The sequence below is a fragment of the Daucus carota genome, chromosome 5, assembly GCF_001625215.2.
Source record: "Daucus carota subsp. sativus chromosome 5, DH1 v3.0, whole genome shotgun sequence".
In the NCBI taxonomy this organism is placed as follows: Eukaryota; Viridiplantae; Streptophyta; class Magnoliopsida; order Apiales; family Apiaceae; genus Daucus; species Daucus carota.
In genome coordinates this window covers 5,256,596-5,279,140 of record NC_030385.2, presented here as the reverse complement: position 1 = coordinate 5,279,140, position 22,545 = coordinate 5,256,596, and the positions used below count along the sequence as shown (strand labels likewise).

Sequence of the window (22,545 nt, the reverse complement as noted above, 5' to 3'; positions counted from 1 at the left end):
GTCACGACACCCACAAAAGATAAACTTTTACATGAATAAGATCCCTTAATTCATCTTGATTAGTGGCTTCATTTAGCTCCTTACATTCCAGCAAGCAAAATCCATCGAGACACTCTTGTCTCTTGGATTAGTCACATTACCTTGTGACCGAAGGCCTCGATTGAGAGGAACATTGGTTCTTAGATATTGTGACCTGGAACTCACCTTCTTCCATATGGTCTGGTCTGTTCGTGATATATGATCAAAAGTACTAGGCTCACCAGGTTTGTTGACATGGCACACACCCACACTATGCCCTCCGACCTCTAGCCTTTGCTTGCTATGATCACATCGAGCCAAGGAATGTTCGAATGCCTTGGAGTTTCATACGAGAGGGGTAACACATCATACTCCACCCCCACTTTCACATCAACAATCTAAATCATTAATAAGTGGAACGCATACTTCAAATCATCAGTTATTAGAAAGCATATTGAAGAAGGGTATGTAGAATCATATAAATCCATCAAAACCCCTTCGTACTTAATTAGATTAAATTTGGCATAGTCATCAAGGGTTAACTATGCTTCTTAGCCTTAGCAATACTCTCAATACCTTCCCAACTCCATGAATGAGGTACATCAACAAGTTTGATACAAACAGATACATTACTAACAGGGTTATGTTTAAATTGTGAACCTTCAATCTATGGCCCAGTACATAGGCCGCCCACTAATCTAAGAACTACGTATGAGATACTTCGCAGTGCATCGTTAATGTGAATCTATCAAAAATCTCTGGGTAAGGTTATCTTAACAGAATTCTTATCAAAACTTGTAACAGGTGTACCAACTTTAGCAACACTCGACCATGAAGCCTTCTTATCAACTTTCGAAACATCTCCATTACAATCGTTCTTAATCTCAGAGGTAACAGCACCGTTGGTATCCTCCTGAAATACAGTATGAAGCATGATCTAGGCAGATCAGAATAGAAAAATAGCACAACTAGGGTTTTGGGTAAGATTCTATGTATCTTATGTATAGGCGGCCGCTTGGGGTTCGGGTAGCAGATAGGTTTAAGGCTGCTTTAAGGGGTGGGTAAGAGAAGAAATGAGAGGGAAGATATGGTGGAGGTATACTTGAAACGATCATTGTAGAGATTTGAATAATAAAATACAGACTTTCAATATTCCTCTGACTTATCTAATGTCTTTTAGAATATGTAACAATAAATTCTAGATAGATCAGTTATAAAGGCCTGTTCCCAAATTCAGTGAATCCTTAACAATTACAAATTAAGTAACTTCTTAACAGATTTCTGGTGTTAGTTCGAGAGAGATTATTTGGGAGTCGTGCATGGTTCCTGACAAAATCATCAATTATCACTTTAAATAAAAAAGAATCATAGTTATTGTTTCTAATAGCATTTTGACTAGGACTATTTGCAAAAAGTAAGAAGGTACACCCTCTGTATTCAGGTTAGATTTAGTGGCTTTGCTCCCGCGAGTAACATTATTTAGTTGCTCTAAGCAGGGAGTAAAGCAGAAACTAAAGGGGTCTTCTAGTTGCTTATGCGTCTCAAAACTATCATTAATCATGTGAGTTAGTGTTCAGGATGCCTTATCTATTGAAACTTATTATATTACTCTTTGTTTTTGTCTTTGTATACAAATTACAACACTACAACCACTCCTGCTTAATATGGACCTGGTTAAAATGGAATTACAGAAATTCGCAAGAAATGCCCTCATTATTTACTATTATTATTTACCAATATTGTCACTTTCTTATGCAGGCAGAACTAAAGAGCATCGAGTCACAGATGAGTGAAGCCCTTCATACTAAGGAGGTTTCTCCCAAGGTGGGCAGGGGATTAATGGCTGTGGTTCAATCAACCTCTGATCAGACTGGAGAAGACATGGATTCTTTGTCAGTTACCAAGAAACTGGAGGAAGAACTTTTAAAGCGTGATGCTTTGATTGAGGTTTGCCATTTCGACGGCTACTATTGTTATTTTGCTCCAGCTTTGTAGAGCCATGGCCCATGGTATTGGAAAGGCTAAGCTGAATTTAGTTAGTCAGAAATTTAATGTAGATTTAATAGAATTTTAGCGGAATCTGTATTCGTCACCCTCCCCTTATTCTATGCCTCTTTTTGATTTGTTTTATATCCCACGTAAGGAGCGGGTCATTTCTTCATACTCTCTGAACAACTTGCATACCTAATGTGAATGAATGGTGACATATGGAGGCACAGTGATGGTATTAGTAGCCAGTTAAAACGGTCCAAGTTATACATTTCTTGCAATATTAGCTTAATGATCCCAAATCTTACTTGGAAGGCAATTTATGTTAGATGAATAAATCATCGGAATCTATTAGAATAGATGAAAATCATTTTACTTTATTAAAATGCAAGTATATTGGTATTTACTATCAATATACTAAAAAAAGATCTGTTTCTTAATGTAATCCATGTACTTAGTTGCTTCTGGGAATCATATTAACCACCCATAAACATTGTCCCGACGAAAAATATTTTGTGCTTATTATAAGACAATTTTATTGTTTGTCATTTGTTTGATTGTTCAAACGTTAACCTGGAGCTTGGTTTATAAAATTTATTTGGTTAAGTATGCAGATGCTGCAAAAAGTAAATTTAACTTAATTGTATAATGACTTGTTTATTATCAAACAAGTAGACTCATTTACCACGTTGTCAGATGTCTTCTGCTTTCTTCTGATAATTTCTTTAAGTGAATTTATGTAATTATTTGAATACAAAATAGTATACGCCAATGATGACTGCTTTTTCTCTGAAATTCAATTCCAATGACATGTTTAATATAACAGAAGTGAGATGTTTTCTTAATTTAATTTTATAATGCAAGTTACAATGATCAGCTATCAGACACATTAAAAACTTTTTCTCTTTCTCATTCGCACATACTTTGAAAACTTTTTTTACTTCAGTCAATTTGATTTTTCATATGGTTTTCTTTTGCAGAGGTTGCATGAAGAGAATGAGAAGTTGTTCGAAAGACTGACACAAAAAACAACTTTAGCAGGATCAGCACAGGTTATATGTTCTTGCCTCCTTTTTAGTAATATATAAGTTGGAAAGTTTCCATTATAAGAAGTTTGAGTTCAAAAAACACCGCATTGGAAAGTTACCGCATTTTCAGCTGTTACTAGTTTGCATACTAGTTCATGCTGTATATATATGATCCATGATTGAGGCCATTTTGTTCACCTGAAATGCTGACCTAGCGAAATGAAATTCATGATTTTACGATTCAGTTTTGTACATAAACATGCGTGATTTTAAGATTATGGATATGCTTCCCAACAGTATTAGAGTATTAATCTTGGGGAGCTTTTGGTTTTGGGTATTTTTAGTAAAAAAATTTGCTGTACCTTTTGTTTTGATTAGATCAGAGAGCTTTCCATTATACAGATGCCATAACTATAAGTATACGAAGGAAACTGAACCCCCCCCCCCCATTTTTTTTTTTTGTAATTCTTATGATGCAATTGGAGCTTATTAGCACTTCTGCTATGAAAAAGGGTTGTAATTAGAAATCTGTTGCTACGGACAAGTGGTGCTCTTCGAATAATTCGTTCAACGCTCTCTGAACGTATATCTTGTAGGTCTCATCTGCAGCATCTAAATTGTTAGCGAATGTTCAGGATGGAAATCAGTGGAGGTAACTTCTGACTGTTTTTCTTATGTTTTCTGTTCATATTATAGTCCTTTTGATGATTTAAAGGCTATATCTTTTTAAACCACACCAGGAGTGACAGTAATAGTAAGGGACGTTCCGTGGTAGTCAGCTCCCTATCACCTGCCAATGAGAAACATGAGGGCACTGTTGCTTTGATTAAGTCAGACAGTGAGAAGGTCAAGACAACCCCTGCCGGAGAATATCTTACTGCTGCCCTGAATAACTTTGATCCTGAGAATTATGACAGTCTTGCAACTATTTCAGATAGTGCAAACAAGCTTCTAATGCTGGTATGGTAAAGGATCACTTTCTACATGCATTCTTACATAATATGTTCTCACATTTATAGGGACATGCATGTTAATATATTTTTGTCCGACCAATCTGTTGGAGGCAGCAGTAGGTAACAAGAAACTAGGAACTGAATAAATAAACTGAATGATGGATTAAAAAATACTTGCAAAGCTACAGCTCTTGCAAACTATATATGATTTAGGTTTTTTTATACAACTTGCAGATTTCAGGGTACATGAATATACATGTTAAAAGATCATTGCAGAGATTTGAATAATAACATACAGACATTCAACATTTTTCTGAATTATATATATCTAGCGACTCCTAGAATACATAATTATAAAATCTTGATAGATCAGGTATTAAGGCCTGCTTCCAAATTCAGTGAATCTTTGAGAATCACAAATTAATTAACTTACACCCCCTCTTAATTTGTAATTATAAAGAAGTTTTTGAACTGATTTAGCTCGTCAGATGTGACTTGTTTTGTAAGAACATCAGCTGGCTAATCTTAAGTTTGAATGCACATTATGTACTCCAGGAGAATTTCATTACTACTGACCATGTCCCTGATAACGTGGAGTCGTATCTCAATGTGTTTGGACATTGAGTGGAACACCGTATTTTTTGTTATAGCAATAGTTGACATGTTATCACACATAATTGTTGTTGGCTTTGAAATATGCTGTAACAAATCTGAAAGAATTCGTTGCAGCCAAATTGCTTCACAAGTTGCTTCACTTGATGCAACATATTCTGTCTCTGATGAAAGTAATGCCACACTTCTTTTTTCCTTAAAATCCATGAAACTGGCTTTGCCCTGAAACAGAAAATATAACCAAATGTACATCTCCTATCATCAAGACATCCTGCCCAGTCACTGTTTGTATATCCTATCAGCTTAGAGTTATCCTCTTTCACGTACTTAATGGCATATGTCCTGGTACCTTGTACATACCTTGGAATTCTTTTAGCTGCAGTGAAATGAAGTAAAATGAAGTTTACTTGGTTCATTCATGTATCTTGAAACCAAGCTGACGGAATGAATACGAAATATCTTCTGATCAAAGTTCTGTGCTCCTTCATCCTGCACAATTCTTCATCAACTGCCAAAAGCATAGAAACTGGTTTGCTATTCTCCTTGTGGAAGGTTTTTTTTGCCTAAGCCCATGTGAAATGTTTTTAACAACTCTGAGACATACTTTTCTTGTGAAATAAAGATACCTTTAGATTGTTTCACTTGGATGCCAAGAAATAATTTCATGATTCCAGGATCAGTCATCTCGTATTCTTTCATCATAGTCTGCCTCCTTAGAGTCTTTCAGCATTTGACTATTAGTCCCGGTTTAGATAAGTTCATCGACGTATAAGCAAACAATTAGAAAATTAGTATCCACTTTTTTGACGTAGAGTGATGGTTCAAACGGACTTGTCGCGAACTTATTTCGTTGGAAATAAGAATTGTTTTAGCTGTTCCAAGCTCGTGAGGCCTGGTTTGATCCATATAGAGCCTTCTGGAGACTCGATAAACATATTCTTCTTTTCCTTTTACAACGTAATCTTAAGACTGCTCAATATATACTTCTTCTTCTAAGTCTCCATTGAGAAACACAGACCTAACATTGAGCTGAAACACTTCTAATTCTAATTGCGCAGCTTAAGACAACAACAGCCTAATGGTTTCCGTGCAAGCAACTGGTGCGAATATTTCGTTTAATTCTTTGGTGAAAAGGCGCACTTTATGTTTTATAACCATCCTCATTGAGTTTTGTTTGTTAAACCCATTTAACTCTTATTATATCTTTTTCTTTGAGATGTTTTACCAAGTCCCAAGTATGATTTTTCTCGATCATTTCCAATTCTTGATCCATTGCGTTTCACCATGGTTCTGCTCCAAAAGCTTTCTCAAAACTTTGTGGTTCAACATATAGTAAGGCCAAGTTGCAATTTTGACAAATATCATCTAAAGATAGAGTCTTCCTTGGTGGGAATGGGAATTCTGAATATGCATCCTCATCTTTGGGTCGAATGTTAGTTGCTTTAGCTTCTTGATTTTCTGGTGTTGTTTGTAGCATAGAGGGGGGCTCAATATAATCAGTTTCTGGAAAATTATCTGCTGCATCTTTTTTCCCGCTCCCCGCTGCAAACTCGTCAGAAACATCTGTAAAACCCACAAGCTGATTGGTTATATGATTAAACAATCTGAATCCTTTTGATTCTTCACTATTACGGATGAATATAAAATTTTCTCATTTCTTTTTACATTTATCTTTGTTTCCTGAAGTGATTAAACTATATGTAAGCTGCAACACAACCAAAAATTTTCAGATTACTTACATTGGGCTTTTCTTATACCAAGCTTCGTATGGTGTCTCATTGCAGACTACCTTGGTAGGAGATTGATTGAGAATGTAAACGAAAATATTAACGGCTTCAGCCCACAAATTGTTTGAAAGTCCTTTCCCTCTTAACATGCTCGACACCATCTCCACAATAGTTCTGTTTTTCCTTTCTGCGACCCCATTTTGTTGGGTCGTATGTCGAACCTTGACTTGCCTTTGAATACTATTCTCCTTGCAATACTTACGAAATGGTTGATAGATGTACTGGCCTCCACAATCAGTTCTTAACATCTTTATTTGAAGCCCGCTTTGTCTTTCCATAAGAGTTTTTTTTTATTTTAGAAAGCGTGGGCTTCTGATTTCTTTTGAAGAAAAAAAAACAGATCATCCTCGTATAATCGTCAATGATAAGTAAAATAATATTTGTTGTTACTAAATGATGGTGTGCGAGTTGGTTGCAAATATTTGCGTGAACAAGCTTAAGTGGAGTAGTAGCTCACCATGCTCTCTTTGCAAAAGAAAAAAATGCATCCATATATAAAACCTTGACCCAAATTTCAGTTTCTCTTTTAATTTGAAGAAGTCTAGCAACTTGTATTCTTTTGCTTTAGAAGTTGCAATCCTTTTTGATTGAGATGCCTCTATCGCAAGTGCAAAAGAAAAAATAAAATCATAAGTAGCTTCTTTTTTTTGATCAACTACACTTTTAAAGCCATGTCATAAAATAATTGCATTGTAACGAAAAGATGTTGTTTTGGCTCATTCTCATTTGTGAAACTTCTTTGTTTTGGTTCTTAGGATATTTTTTTAACAACAATCCATGTCAAAAATTACTTTGAATCCATTTCTCATCATTTAACCAACACTCATTAGATTTTGAGTGATATTAGGAGAAAAGTATTCTCCTAGCCAAGCTTCGTATGGTGTCTCATTGCAGACTACCTTGGTAGGAGATTGATTGAGAATGTAAACGAAAATATTAACGGCTTCAGCCCACAACTTGTTTGAAAGTCCTTTCCCTCTTAACATGCTCGACACCATCTCCACAATAGTTCTGTTTTTCCTTTCTGTGACCCCATTTTGTTGGATCGTATGTCGAACCTTGACTTGCCTTTGAATACTATTCTCCTTGCAATACTTACGAAATGGTTGATAGATGTACTGGCCTCCACAATCAGTTCTTAACATCTTTATTTGAAGCCCGCTTTGTCTTTCCATAAGAGTTTTTTTTTATTTTAGAAAGCGTGGGCTTCTGATTTCTTTTGAAGAAAAAAAAACAGATCATCCTCGTATAATCGTCAATGATAAGTAAAATAATATTTGTTGTTACTAAATGATGGTGTGCGAGTTGGTTGCAAATATTTGCGTGAACAAGCTTAAGTGGAGTAGTAGCTCAACATGCTCTCTTTGCAAAAGAAAAAAATGCATCCATATATAAAACCTTGACCCAAATTTCAGTTTCTCTTTTCATTTGAAGAAGTCTAGCAACTTGTATTCTTTTGCTTTAGAAGTTGCAATCCTTTTTGATTGAGATGCCTTTATCGCAAGTGCAAAAGAAAAAATAAAATCATAAGTAGCTTCTTTTTTTTGATCAACTACACTTTTAAAGCCATGTCATAAAATAATTGCATTGTAACGAAAAGATGTTGTTTTGGCTCATTCTCATTTGTGAAACTTCTTTGTTTTGGTTCTTAGGATATTTTTTTAACAACAATCCATGTCAAAAATTACTTTGAATCCATTTCTCATCATTTAACCAACACTCATTAGATTTTGAGTGATATTAGGAGAAAAGTAAACATCACGAACCTGTTTTTGTTTTCCTTCTTCGGAATTGACAAGCACAATGCCGCTTCATGAAATTTTTATAAGTTTACCATTTCGAAGCTCCACATGAGATGAAAATGACTCATCTATCTTTGTAAAATTATTGCGTTCTCTTGTGATGTGGTGACTGTAGCCGCTATCTAAAAACCACGTATTCGATTTATCAGAGAACCTTCATTATAATAAAATAATTCATAGGTGTCACTTTTAATTAAAAAATATGTTGAAGCACTATGTGATGCTGACTCTTCTTTGTCTTTAAACCAACAATCTCGTTAGAATGATTAGGAGTTTTACATCTGGTGCATTTAAAATGACAATCCTCTGATTCATGCCCAGACTTCTTGCAAACTATATTGTGTGAATAGAAGTTACTAGAATTTTGCCATCCTCTCCCTCCGCCATTATTTATTCCTACCTCTTCCTCTGAATTGACTTTTGCCATCAAGACCTCTGCCATAGGTTCCCTTCTCTTGTGCTTTACGTTCATCAACACCTTTAGAATGCTTGTCTGAGATTTTGGTTTTAGTCTGAAATGCTGGCTCTAGTGGCCCACTTGCATACATGCTGACCCTTTTCTCATGAGCTTGTAGGGAACCCTGAGTTTGTAGAGAGAAAGATGTGACAAATCTTTTGTCTTCAATGACTGCTACTATGTGCTCAAAATTCTGCTGTAAGCTTGTGAGAACTCTCTCAACAATTTCTTTTTTGTGAATGGTGTTCCCATAACTCTCTTTATTTGATTAATAATTTCAGCAGCTCTTGATGAAAAGTCTTTAAGAAGATCTGAATTTTTTTTGTCAAATGGTCAAATTCTCTCCACAAGTTTTGTAAATTAATGGAGATTATTTTTTTGAACCTTGAGCCTCAAGAGATATCATGCATCTTGAGCCTTTTTTAGTTCAAAATTTTTAGGGTATATGGGTTTACTAACTCCTTGTTAAATGATCATCAATGCGGTGGCATTTCTCTTGACATTCTTGTTGTATTCATCTTGATCTTTAGCTGTCTAGGCTTCATCTGCAGCTTTGGGTGGTTCTGCAAAACTATCTTCTATAACCTCCCACATCTTTTGAGAAAGATTCTGTCCATCTGAGAACTACAATAGTCATAGTGTTCTCCATTTAAAATTGGAATCTGCATCCGTGAGTATGTTGTTGCGTAAATCTAGATGTGCAACACAATCGCAAACAAGTATATAGTAATAAATACTATTATATCGTTTCTCAAGGACTATTTATATGTATTTATCGCAAATAATCGCGTACACTTTGGTTGTTGAACACAAAAATTGTTGATGATTTTTATACTAATATATATTATAATATTATAACAATGACTAAATTAACCAACTAAAATTATACGAGCAAAGAGATTAACGAGTTTCAAATATGCGAAGATAAGTCAGGATAATTACTTTCCCCTAGCACATGAAAATCGATAAAGGAGTCGTGTGATATTGTAGCAAATCACAGATTACTAACTAAAATTCAATGGTAGTAGCTTTTTCTCGAAATCATTATGGTATAATTTCTACAAATAAACTAACATATGTCTATGTCAATTAAATTTTCAGAATATAATTAAGCATCAATTCACAAAACCATGCATGGTCACAATCTAGGAAGCATGAGTGCGGGTGCGGGTGCGGGAGTGCGGGTGCGCGGTACGTGGATACGGGAATTCGTCAAATTCCAAAATATGGGGATACGGGTGCGAGGGGATACGGCAAATATTAAAATATTAAAAATATTATATATATATATATATATGTTATTATATAAATAAATATAATTTATAAATTTTCATAACAATTAAACCATTTATTTTTATATTTAAGTGAATTCAGAACTTTAATTAGTTCCTAAAATTAATGTTAGTGTTGGTAGTACATGAAATTAAAACAGGCGGAAGCCAGCACCCCATTAAGTGATAAAGGTAAATAAAAAATTAAAAAATGAATGTGGATATCCCCCAGTCCAGGTTCATTTCACGTGAACCAAAGTGTATACATACGTATACATGAGACACAGATCTGAAGACTTTATTTTCTTATCTCCCCCATTCATCTCCCCTCTTCTTCTGCCCTCTTCTACCTGCAGCTCTTTCCGACAACCTGCAGAAGCTTTTCCGTCGATGACAACGAAGGATCCGACCACACATAGACAAGTAAGGAGTAACACATGTTTTGATGGATTAATTTGAAGTTTTTTCTTTAAAAAAAAGTTGTTCTAAATTACAATTCGTGCCACTCCCGCACCCCCGCGTATCCCCCTCGCTGCCTCCACCGATACGCCACGTGGCGTATCCCGTACGCACTCCGCCGCACCCCCGCACCCCCGTGTGTCCCATTCGCAGTTCTTCTCCTACATGGAGTATCCCTGCTTTCTAGGTCATAATATATGTCTATACCGTAACTGTATCATAATCACAAGATATAATCATGTACTATTCAAGTTTTGCATTAATTAATCATAACCCTTGCGTTGATTAATCATACCCCTTTCAGTACTAAGATTAACTCAATAACCTACTAGAGTTGATTAGACGAATAGCAAGTATTAACATGAAAATACTTAAATGAGTAAACCATGAATTTGCATACAATATTCCTTAGCAAAACACCAAAATCCCCATGCTAGTTTCCATAAAAATACAACTTATAAAAGTTGTTTCATGCTGAAGGTCTCAAAATCAACCAAAAATAAAAACACATGTTCATGATAATAAGAGTTAAGGAGAGAATTCTAAACAAAAAAATAAAGAAACAAATCCACTGAATGGCTCTGATGGTTGAAATCTCCTTCTTCCTGCTTCTTCTTTCTCTCTCTACTTGTGCTTCTCTTCTCTATCTCGTAAGATCTATCACCAATTAAGTCTTAATACTCTAATAAAAATATATATTAAATATTGCAAATACAAGGTGATTTCCAAATTAGAATAGAATTCCAAATTGAGTAAATTCGTAACTGACTTTTGGACTCTATTCCTGGGCTGATGAGATTGGGATATAATTACTAAACCACTTCTGAATCGAAGGCCTTATTCTAAGCTTTGTATGGGCTCTTGTATTAACTAATTTGGATTTTTAGACTCCAGATTTGCGCAACTAGCTTCAAAATCCCAATTTTATTCGAATTGATCTCCAATCCTTACTACTTAAACTCCAAGCCATATTTAATTAGAAATCCTTGCATCCTACAATAAAATATTATTATTTATTAAATAAAAATCCAGTTAAGTACAAAATAACTAAAATACAGGGACAATATCAAGATAAAATGCACGCTTATCATATGTGAAGGAAGTGATCTGACTCGAACTTTGCTCTGATGCCATATATGTTGGAGGTAGCAGTAGGTAATAAGAAAATAGAAACTGAGTAAAAAACTGAAGGACTGAATGAATTGGATTACAACATAGTTGCAAAGCTACAGCTCTTGCAAATTTTAAATAATTTAGGCTCAACTTTTTTCCTTGTTTTTTTTTGATACAACTCGCAGTTTGCAGGGTCCATGAATATATACTTGAAAAGATTATTCTAGATATTTGAATACTAACATTCAGACTTTCAACATTCCTCTGACTTTCATATATCTAGTGACCATGTTACTCGGACTCGGCTAGAAGTGTCCGACATGGATACGTGTCCATGTGTCGGACTCGGTAATATTTTGATAAATTTACATGTTTTTGGCATAAAATAAATGTCCTAATCCAAGAGTCCATGTTCGAGTGTCGAGTGTTCAACACGGGTACATCGAGGCAAAATAGCTCCTCAAATACTTACTTATAAATTCTGGATAGATCAAAAAATAAGGCCTGTTTCCAAATCAACTGTATCCTTAAGAACTACAAATTAATTAACTTCTTAACATTTAACTGTAATAGCAATATGAATAACTCTTTAATGGAGACATCTCAAAGAATATGTTTGTAGTGTTCAATGTGCTTATGTCTATTTACATAAGAGAAATGTTTCTGATTCAATAATCTAAGAATAAGAGGTGGTTTCTGATTACAGGTATTAGCTGCAGTAATTAAAGCAGGTGCTTCTAGAGAACATGAGATACTTTCTGAAATTAGAGATGCCGTTATCCCATTTATTCGTAAGATGGAGCCAAAGAGAGTAATGGATACTGTGCTTGTTTCCCGTGTGCGGATTTTGTATCTAAGATCTTTGCTTTCTAGGTCACCAGAACTACAGTCTGTTAAGGTATTGAGCAATTTATGTACTTCTGTGTCTTTAGTAATAGTTCGTTTGAGGTTAAGATATATAACATCTGTCAACTTTTTAGGTCCCCCCTGCTGAGTACTTTTTAGAGAAGGTCAACGTTGGACATAGCAGAAGCTCCAGCAGGGGTAGCAGTCCTCGAAGATCTCCTTTAAATCATGATTCCAGCACTAGAAATGCACTGGTTCGTCAACATTTTCAACGCTTCAAAATAAATATAAAGCCGGAGAAAAAGTCAAAATTATCATCAGTTGTCCTAAAGCTACGTGGTATCGATCAGGTGGGTTTTATATGCAACAATTACCCTGTTTCCTCTGAAGATCTTCCTTTCAGTATACTCTATCGCTGCCTAATTCTGAAGCTGACATCAGATGGCAACCATAAAGATTCTCAACTTTGTTAAGTTCTTCTTCTTTTTTGTGGGCAGTTTCTATGGTAATTGTATTTTTCATGTTCCTGCATGCATGTTAATTAAAATAGGACTGGTTCTGAAACAGAGGCAGCTAAGTTACATATCAGTCACAGCTGTATGAATCATAGACCCCTCAGTTGTAATTAGTTTGATGCAGTAAATATTAAGATACGAAATTTCGTGCTGGCTTGTACTATATATTAGTAACTCATCAAAGAGCTTGAAATTAAATGCACAGGAAATGTGGAAACATCATATGACTGGTGGAAAGCTTAGGGAAATTACTGAAGAAGGCAAAAATTATGCAATTGGAAACAGAGATCTTGCAGCATTGGTTGTTCATACTCCTACTGGCGAATTGCTACGTCAAATTAGATCTTGGCTTGCAGAAAGTTTTGACTTTCTCACAGTTACTGCTAATGATACTTTAGGGGGCCCAACCAGTCAATTAGAGCTTCTTTCTACTGCAATAATGGACGGTTGGATGGCCGGGCTTGGTGCTGCTAAACCTCCCAGTACTGATGCGCTTGGTCAGCTGCTTGGAGAGTATGCTAAGCGTGTTTATAGCACTCAATTGCAGCACTTGAAGGTGTCCTTTACAAACCTTTACAATAAAATTTTCATGTGGCTTGTCCTGTTATTTCATCATTGTCATTGTTTTAGTTCAGATGAGTTAATATATTATATCTTATAAACTAGTACATTTTCAGTTTTGCTCGACTATATAACCTTTTTTAGTTAGTGATTAGATAGCTTGTTTAGCTTGTTTAGCTTGTCTTGGTTGCAAATATTTGTTTAATCTATCTCTTTTGTTGGATGTTGAAGCATTTGCTTTGGTATTATGGATGAATATCTAACATATCTCTATTAATATGTGACAAGCTAGAAGATACCATATGAAAAATTCGTGCCGCTAATAAGAAATCTGTCATTAGTCAAATCCAAATAAGTCGTTATGCTACACACAAGTTTTAATAGTTCCGTCATTAGTAAGTTGGAAGTCAAGTAGGTTTAGAAATTAACTCTAAATTTTTTTGGAGAAAGAGAGATGCAGGCATATCAAGTAAATTAACCGGACCTTGTTATGTAAGAAGTCTCCAAGTATTAATCAAATAATTGTAACGTTCTTCTTCTGATTTGTTTAAGATTCCTGATTAATCACTTTGGATGTTTTTAGTGCAATGCAAAATTGCTGTGTAAATATCTTGCTCTGATGAAGTGCATTTTGTCTTGTGGTGAAATTTCTTTGTGGAATATGATATTATCTGTACTAGAATTCTTACGAACTATAATTCAAGCCTCGTAAGGCAAAAAAAGCGGAGATAGATCGTTTGCTTTGCATAAAATATATTTGACATATAATAGTACTAGAGACGATGATGAATGAATCAGATAGACAATGTGCCACCGGGCTACCTGTACAGTGATGATAAATTATAGGTCAATCTCTCCAGCACCCTATCATGACCCGATCTTTGATATGACAATCTGTAATGTAGTTTACAGTTCCCTAAAGAGGTATAGTGTCTGTTTGTGTTGCCCAAAAGCAATTTATAATGCAAGAAAACCTTTTGGACATGCAATCATATAGTGGACAACATAGTGAAAGAGATTAGAAATATGTATAGGTTATTATGGCGCCAGGTTGAGCCTTGGCGCCCTGGTACTTTGGAATCGACTAGTCGACAAGTCGCCCGACTAGTCGTAAAAAATCGACAAGTCATTCATTTACATATTTTTATTAGATTTATTAAATAAAATGTAGTTGAACACACATCAGTTGATAGTTTGAATCAAAAGTAAAAGATAATAAGCAATAGTGAGATGTACATGACGTAGCGGATTGTTACTTCACAAGTAAAGTGAAGCCAGAATGTAGTGACAGGAAGGAAATAATAATGTGAAGTTGAAAAGATACAAAGATTAGGGATATACTGATATGTAGAAAATGATACAAAGATTACGTAGGCGGAACAATTATTTAGGGCCTACACGCTGACGACAAGTCTATTAGTCGGACCTAATGTAGCCTCCCAAAGCCTTATCTTTCTTTTCAGAACAATCTCGCATAAGATTTTGTCTAAAAAACATTACTTCTGAAGTTTCTGGTCGGACCAGGTGCCGGGTCGGGTAAAACCCATAGTCGCCAGACTAAATAAGTCGCTGCTCAACTTTTTCTATAGGACTAGTCGACTAGTCTCTGACTAGTCGTCGACTTGATATTAATATACACCTACATTCCAGCAATATATATTATATTTACTTGTTTTTCAAGTAATTTAATAGTATATCTGATTGGGGTTTCTTGTCATTCTCTGTCCTGCATGAGTGATTCAGGAAGAAATTGAAATTCCACTCTTTGTTCAAGGAATCTCTATAGACCTTAGTATATCCGTCTTCTGATGTCTCTATAAGCTATCTGGCCTGGATGGGGTACAGGGACTGCCGCAGTTTAAAAGATTAGGATTTGTGGATATGGATCCGAAATTGGCAATGGATGTCTTTATCAAATGAAGTTGCACTTATTTTTATGTTATGTTGCATATTTGAAATCAATGTCTTCTACCAATAAAACATACGCATAATTGGTTTTGTGTAATTTATAGCATATAAAGGATAACATGGAAATAGTTATCTATGAACATCACTATCTAAAAACGGTTTTTTTTTTTTTTTTTTGGGGGGGGGGGGGGCTGGAAAATCATTTTGAACTAGATTGCTTTAAGTTGGGGTGCTTGTTTTAAAATGAAGGTTCTGACTTGGAATCAATACCCACACTCATGTCATGTCCAGCCTACATGGGTAACGGAGTTTATAAGTGCTAACTTGATTCTAATATATAGATTGGCCTATTACCAGGACATTGCGGGGACATTGGCAACAGAGATAGCTGAAGACTCTGCACAAGTAGCAAAATTACGTTCAGCTTTGGAATCCATGGATCATAAGAGAAGAAAGGTTATCATTGAGCTTAACAGCTTCTCTATTTTGTTGTGTTAGATCTTACTGGAAATATCTTTTCTAACCTTTTACTTGCAAGGAACATAAGTTTGAACTTGCATACGGTATCCATTGTGGATAGTGCAAAAAGATGACCCTGATACACTAGTATTTTTTTTTTTTTGGCTGTGCATCTCACAAATTCTTAATAATGTATTGCCGTTATTGTTAGTGTGGATACAGACTAGTATTTTCTAGGACTCGGGGAGTATTCTTGTGGTTTGTGTCATTTTATAAACTAATGCAGTATTTCGCCGCTTATTTAAAAGGACTTGCCACATGCTTAATATCAAGAAAGGATCAATTTCTTTTGTCACACTTGTTTTGAAAATTGGAAGATGACTGATCTCACTTTATTTCTATCTTAGATTCTTGTATGTTTAAGTTCATTGTGTTGCACTGTTGCGAGTTTGTTTTACTTTTTTGTATATTTTGCCACACTGGCTTCTTAAGCAGAAATAGTCTTTTCACTCCCCTTTCTCATTTGTTATTGGAGGTTGAATTTTTCTAAAAGCAATTTCACATATCAATAATTAGTTAGTGCAACAAATGAGAAGTGATGGAGCGTTTCTGGCCTTACAAGATGGAGGTTCACCTATTCGCAACCCGTCCACTGCAGCTGAGGATGCACGTCTATCATCTTTAATTACCCTTGAAGGCATATTGAACCAAGTCAAGGTTGCTTTCTCTTGTCTTACTACTTCCTCACTGTGGAAATATGGATTTGGACAAAGAACTTTTAGTTTTGACATGGATATTTGCAAAATTACAGGATATCTCGCGGCAGTCGTGTGTGATCAAAATGGTCAAAAGTAAGAAAAAAGTAATGCTTGCATCTTTAGATGAGCTTGCGAACAGGATGCCTTCCTTGCTTGATATAGACCACTCATGTGCTCGAAGACACATTGCAGAAGCTCGTCATGCAGTTGAGGTAAATTGCATTGGTTTACTCTACAGCTGAATATAGACTCAATTGTAGTTTGTTCCTTTTTTTTTCACTCTTTAGGGTGCTAAAGGTGACATGTAATTGAGTAACTATAACAATTAACATAAGAAGTTGTTGCACATACAGTATATGATCCAATTAAGCACTGGTACATCGAAAGTTCTTATGGTACAAAGTTTGAATGAGTTTGCAAGTTATTATAGTGTCAGAGTACATTGAAGAAGTTCTCATCTAAGATATTGTAATTTAGAAATATATTTTAGAATTGTTTTACTAGCTTAGTGGATATCTACATATTTTTCAGTTGTAAAAATTAATAGTTGAGTGTTTCCTATTGTTTCCTAGTTGATTCCTGAAGAAGATGAAGTTCAAGGTACATCAGTTGCAACCCGAGTGTCCACTGATATCGGTTCTAGTGTGGAACTTGATGTGTTCCAGTGGAATGTCCTTCAGTTTAATACTGGATCTACAACTTCATTTATCATCAAATGCGGTGCTAACTCAAATTCTGAGTTGGTCATTAAAGCTGATGCCCGAGTTCAAGAACCTAAAGGTGGTGAGATTGTTAGGGTTGTTCCAAGACCCACTAGTTTGGAAAATATGACTTCAGAAGAAATTAAAGAGATATTTAATCAACTCCCTGAGGCTCTGAGCTTGCTTGCTCTAGCGAGGACAGCTGATGGGACCCGAGCTCGGTATTCTAGATTGTACAACACTCTAGCCATGAAGGTTCCAGCACTGAGAAACCTTGCTGGCGAATTGGAAAAGGGGGGAGAAATAAAGAATGTGAAGTCATGACTATAGTGAGTTTTCCTGCTTGATTGCCGTTACAAAGTTATCCCGAGATAGCACTGGTACATCCATCCATTAATTGATAACTTATAATGCTTTTGTTATGTTGTAAATCATCAGATCGATAAATCTCAGGACTGAAACTCACCTTGTTGGGTAACTTAAAGAAGGGGCATATCTGAAGAATGTGAAGTCATGATTTGAAATGTATATCGTAATTGTGTTATACGTGAGGTTGTGTTTGATTATACATGAGGTTGTGTTTGTTAGCCTAGCAAAGTTATAAACCTACAGATGCTTTTTTTTTTGTCAGGGTCTACATACACGTAGATGAATTGTATCGAATACAATAACGGCCACAAGAGAAAGAATTTTTTTCATTCAAGAAAGTTTATTTTCTAACTGAAGGTCATGCAAAATGACCCCAGAAGCTTAGAAAATAAGACTTAATGATTGAAAAGATAAACCCTTCTTCTATTCTTCCAGAGAATCCTGAAAAAGAAACAAAACAAAACAAACATAAATCAATACAAGAAAATCATATATGTTTATATATATATATAAATTTAATTAATGTAAAAAAATAAATCTAATAAAGTCATAAAAGAAAAAAATGAATATAATAAAATAGAGGAAGTAAAATAATGAAAAATAATAATAAATAAAAAGAAATTAACCAAAGGGGATTTCTTTGGTTAGATATATAAAACTTAATTATTTAATCGAGTATTAAAATAATAGACATTAAGATATAATCATATATATATAATATACCATCAAAATGGTAACACAAGCCATCAAAATGGCACACAATCAGGAAATTAAAAGCCATTAAAGGCACAATAATCATATATATATATATATATATATATATATATATATATATATATATATATATATATATATATATATATGGGTTTATTCCACTACAAACCACACTCTCATACAAACCTAAAAACCACTATTTCCACTCCCATTTTTGCTATGAGCACTCCAATCTTTTTATTTTTTATTTTTTTTAATTTTCAGGGGGGCCCCACTGCTGACATCATCTGCCACGTCAGCATCTGCTGACGTGGCACTACCACATCAGCTGCCACGGCAGCACTGGGTCAGCCCACTGCTGACGTGGCAGTGCCACGTCAGCAGTGGGTGTGACCCAGTGCTGACGTGGCAGTGCCACGTCAGCAGTGGGGGGACCCCCCTGCGCTGACGTGGCGTGGTGGAAAGTGTAAGTTTGGGGAAGTTGATGGCAAAGCTAGGGGGGGTGATATTGTTAGTTTTTAAGAGTTTGGGGGGATATTTGTTTAGTTTTGAAATTGGTTTTTAGGTTTTTATGATAAAGTTGGTTTGTATTTGAACAAACCCCTATATATATATATATATATATATATATATATATATATATATATATATATATATATATATATATATAATATACCATCAAAATGGTAACACAAGTCATAAAAATGGCACACAATCAAGAAATTAAAAGCCATTAAAGGCACAATAATGTCATCAATAATGACCCCCAATAAATAGTACTAAATATTCATAATGAATATTTATCCTGCAAGAAATTTGAGAGATCGCAGTTACCCATAAAATCAGCCCATGAGATATAAAACATCTAAAAAACGATAAATCAGCAAAATTTATATCCTAAACATACAAATTAGAATCCTACCAATTTAAAAACCAATTGATATTTAAAACAATACAAAACAATAAACTATTTGAACATTCAACTAAAAACAATTTTAAAAACTAAAAATTAAAATGAAGAAGATCAAACACACATTAAAAACATTCACTAATCAAAAATTACCAAGAACACAAAGAACATGCACTAATATAGATCTACTATCATAATGAAATACAAAAACCATCAAAACAAACGAAAACACACAACAAACATTGAAAAAAGACGTACCTTCCAGATAGACGGAGAAATTGATTACAAATAAAATAAAGGAATGATGTTACCGATTTTAAAATAAAATCCATAAATCATCATCAGAACAGAATTCTGACCAAGGCGGAGATCGGAGCCTGAAGACAAAACTCAACCACCGTTTATTCTCGAACATAGAATATTGAGCGCAGGGTCCGGGGCATAACTTTCTCCTTACCGCATCATGACCTTTGTCTACATCTACTCAACCGTTTTAATTCAATACACTACGTAGTGTATGTACCAAGGACCAGAGACGTAAACCAGCAGCCTTGATGTACGTACTCTCCATCAAACTTGGAATCATTATCCATCCCTACCACGTTCAACAAATTGAAAATGCTACGATTCCCAATTAGTTATCAAAAAAATTAATTACAAGCATGTCACGTTCTAATTGCCAAGATTTCCTTTTTTAGGTTTTTTTTGGGGGATTTATATATTTTCAAGAAACACTGGACCAAGTTTAAAATTAGTTTTGTTGCATCACTAGAACTAAACAAGGAGATAAGAACAGAAAGAACACAAATTTCTACAACTACAAATCTCAAGTTTTACCGAGCATGGAAGTGAAAGCTTGGAAGATTTCAGAAATCTGCCGATTTCTCCACAGAATTACATTACAGGGTAAGAACAATAATACAGTTAAACAACAACAATTTTGGAGAGGATCTCAGTCGCTATTTATTGAAGAATGCAAGCTCGCTGCGTCATGAGTAGGAATAATAAAAAAACCACCCAAATTGCATAAACTGCCCAATCCGCACTAAACTGCCCTATTAAATGAGGTTTTTAATTTTTATGGTGCGGTTGTGATTTAAATTTTCCACAAACCACACGGAGCGGATTGCGGTTTGACATATTACTAGCGCGGTTTGCTGCACTGCACCGCAATATGTCAATATATATATAAATATATTAAATAAAATTATATTATATACATATGTCTATTATTTATACTCATGTGACGTATATACTTGTTAAACTTTTCAAATAACAGTTAATTATTATTTTATAATTCTAGCATTACTATTATATCAAATTTTTAATATTTCTCTTACTACTCATTATTATAACTATATTTACACTTGTTTTTTTGCATTTTAGTAGTTATAGTTCCAAAATTATTAATATTACATAAATTCATCATAAAAAGTTTTAATTATTATATATTTAAATTTCATTCATAATACAACTAAAAAATATTTATTTCTAAACATACAAACCCGATTTTCAAAAAAAAAAAAAAACCCATACAAACCCTACAAGACGCACCGTACTGTATTTTTGTGGTGTGGTTTGCATGATTTTCATACGAGCACGATGTAGTTGCGGACTGAATATTCAACCATAATGCACATGCGGTTTTGTTAGTGGTTGTAGAGAAAAACAGCACTGCGTGCACCTCTAGTCATGAGTTATGAGGTATACACTATTGATCTCGCTTGCTTGTAATTTTTTTTATGTATGTATTATTTAAGTCAAAATATTATATTATTAAAGTTAAAACTCAATGTCTGTTATGTTTAAATTTGTGTGGAAAAGGACTCTTAATAAATGATCTTTGAACTAGAAAAGAAAAAGTGCGTATCCCAAGAGTGTTGAGAAATAAGTCAAAATATAATTTTTGGTTGTGCATACAAGATGCGAATATTAGGAGGTGTTAGAAGTTGAAAATTCTTGGACGGCTGATAGCTATCAAGTCGCGTTACTTGGGTTTTTTGGTTGGCTTGTTATCAAGTCGCGTTGATTGAGTTTCTTGGTCGACTTAAGACTATCAAGTCACTTATTTGGGCTTTTTTAGTCTCCTAACGACCACCAACTCATGTTGCTCACGAATTTGTATCGGCTACATGTTAAAAAGTTACCCATACGGGCTTCTTGCTCGACTGAGCCCGGGGATGTTTTTGGATTTTTTAGTTCTTAAAACCCCTTTTGACTTATGTTGATTGAAGGATTAAGATTTGCCTTTTCGAGTTTTTTGTCGAATGTGGGCATAGGATGCTTTTTGAGTGATTGCTTAGGCTTTTGGGGTCGTTTTAAGGAGTGAAGGTTTTCTGCTCGGGATTTTGGGTCGGCTATTAGTCCCAAGAAGACCGGGGGGGGGGGGGGGGCGAGGGTAATACGTCTTTACTAAATTCTTCGTTTTAGTTCGATTTGCGGAATGGTTCTGTTCGAGTTCATCCTTAATCGTATTTAAATCAACACAATCAAGTTATCAAGTTTAGGGAATAATCATATTGATGTGAACCTCGAAAGGTGCTATAAATCCAACACTAATATCGGCTAAAAGACAAAACTCACTACACACTAAAACGCTTAATAATTTCTCTCACAAATATACTTGAGCATCTTTGCAAGTGTTTGCTGAAAATGTGCACAATAAGATTTGTATTGTTTTCAAGTGAAAACAGAAAACTCTATTTATAGACTTCATTCCTTAACCATGGTTACTTGTAGTTGGCTCCTCAAAGTGTAGTTGCTTCTTGTATGTGAGTTGGTTCCACTACACTACACTTCATGGCTTTTACTTAACCAAATCCTCAGTTCTATTGAGTTGGTGGCAATACTCCAATGTTTTTATGTACTCCATAGAACTTAACTCTAAGTATATATATATATATATATATATATATATATATATATATATATATATATATATATATATATATATATATATATATATACTTAAGTAAGAGATATTTTGCCTAACTCCAAAGGAGTTGGTGCCAAGATATAGTTTTTCTCAGACGCATGCACAATGTGTTATTGATAGGCGCCAACTGAAGGTTTGTCCAAGTCCTAAAGGATTTGGCGCCTCATACACTGGCTTTGTGTATCTTGGAGATGCCAATTGGAATCTGTAGGCTAAGAGAATGGGGAGTTTGCGCCTTCACAATGTCACACTGTGTAGGAGCCAATTCAAGGATGTTGAGTTTTCTCTAACTCTATTTGGAGTCTGCGCCTAAGGGTCTAAGTATTTCTATGGTGCTAAATCTCCTCTGAAATAGTAGACCATAGTGATTTTAACAAGTC

At 34.9% G+C, this 22,545-nt stretch overlaps 1 protein-coding gene across 5 annotated transcripts in view; it reads left to right on the top strand.

Annotated features, from left to right (window-relative positions):
* LOC108223097 (kinesin-like protein KIN-14B) overlaps nt 1-17,803 on the top strand; it is a 31,730-nt gene extending 13,927 nt beyond the window's left edge. Inside the window, exons 13-23 of one of the 5 annotated variants that reach the window (XM_017397168.2) lie at nt 1,777-1,965; nt 2,988-3,059; nt 3,671-3,687; nt 3,776-3,995; nt 12,196-12,387; nt 12,470-12,685; nt 13,056-13,406; nt 15,677-15,775; nt 16,355-16,495; nt 16,590-16,748; nt 17,109-17,803. In XM_017397168.2, the coding sequence (XP_017252657.1) occupies nt 1,777-1,965; nt 2,988-3,059; nt 3,671-3,687; nt 3,776-3,995; nt 12,196-12,387; nt 12,470-12,685; nt 13,056-13,406; nt 15,677-15,775; nt 16,355-16,495; nt 16,590-16,748; nt 17,109-17,561 (2,109 nt within the window). In that variant the 3' untranslated portion in view covers nt 17,562-17,803. Of the gene's footprint in view, nt 1-1,776; nt 1,966-2,987; nt 3,060-3,631; nt 3,688-3,775; nt 3,996-12,195; nt 12,388-12,469; nt 12,686-13,055; nt 13,407-15,660; nt 15,776-16,313; nt 16,496-16,589; nt 16,749-17,108 lie in introns of those variants that run through there. The other 4 variants (XM_017397167.2, XR_010291892.1, XR_010291893.1 and 1 more) reach the window with 4 other exon arrangements.
* The last annotated feature ends 4,742 nt before the right edge of the window (nt 17,804-22,545 follow it).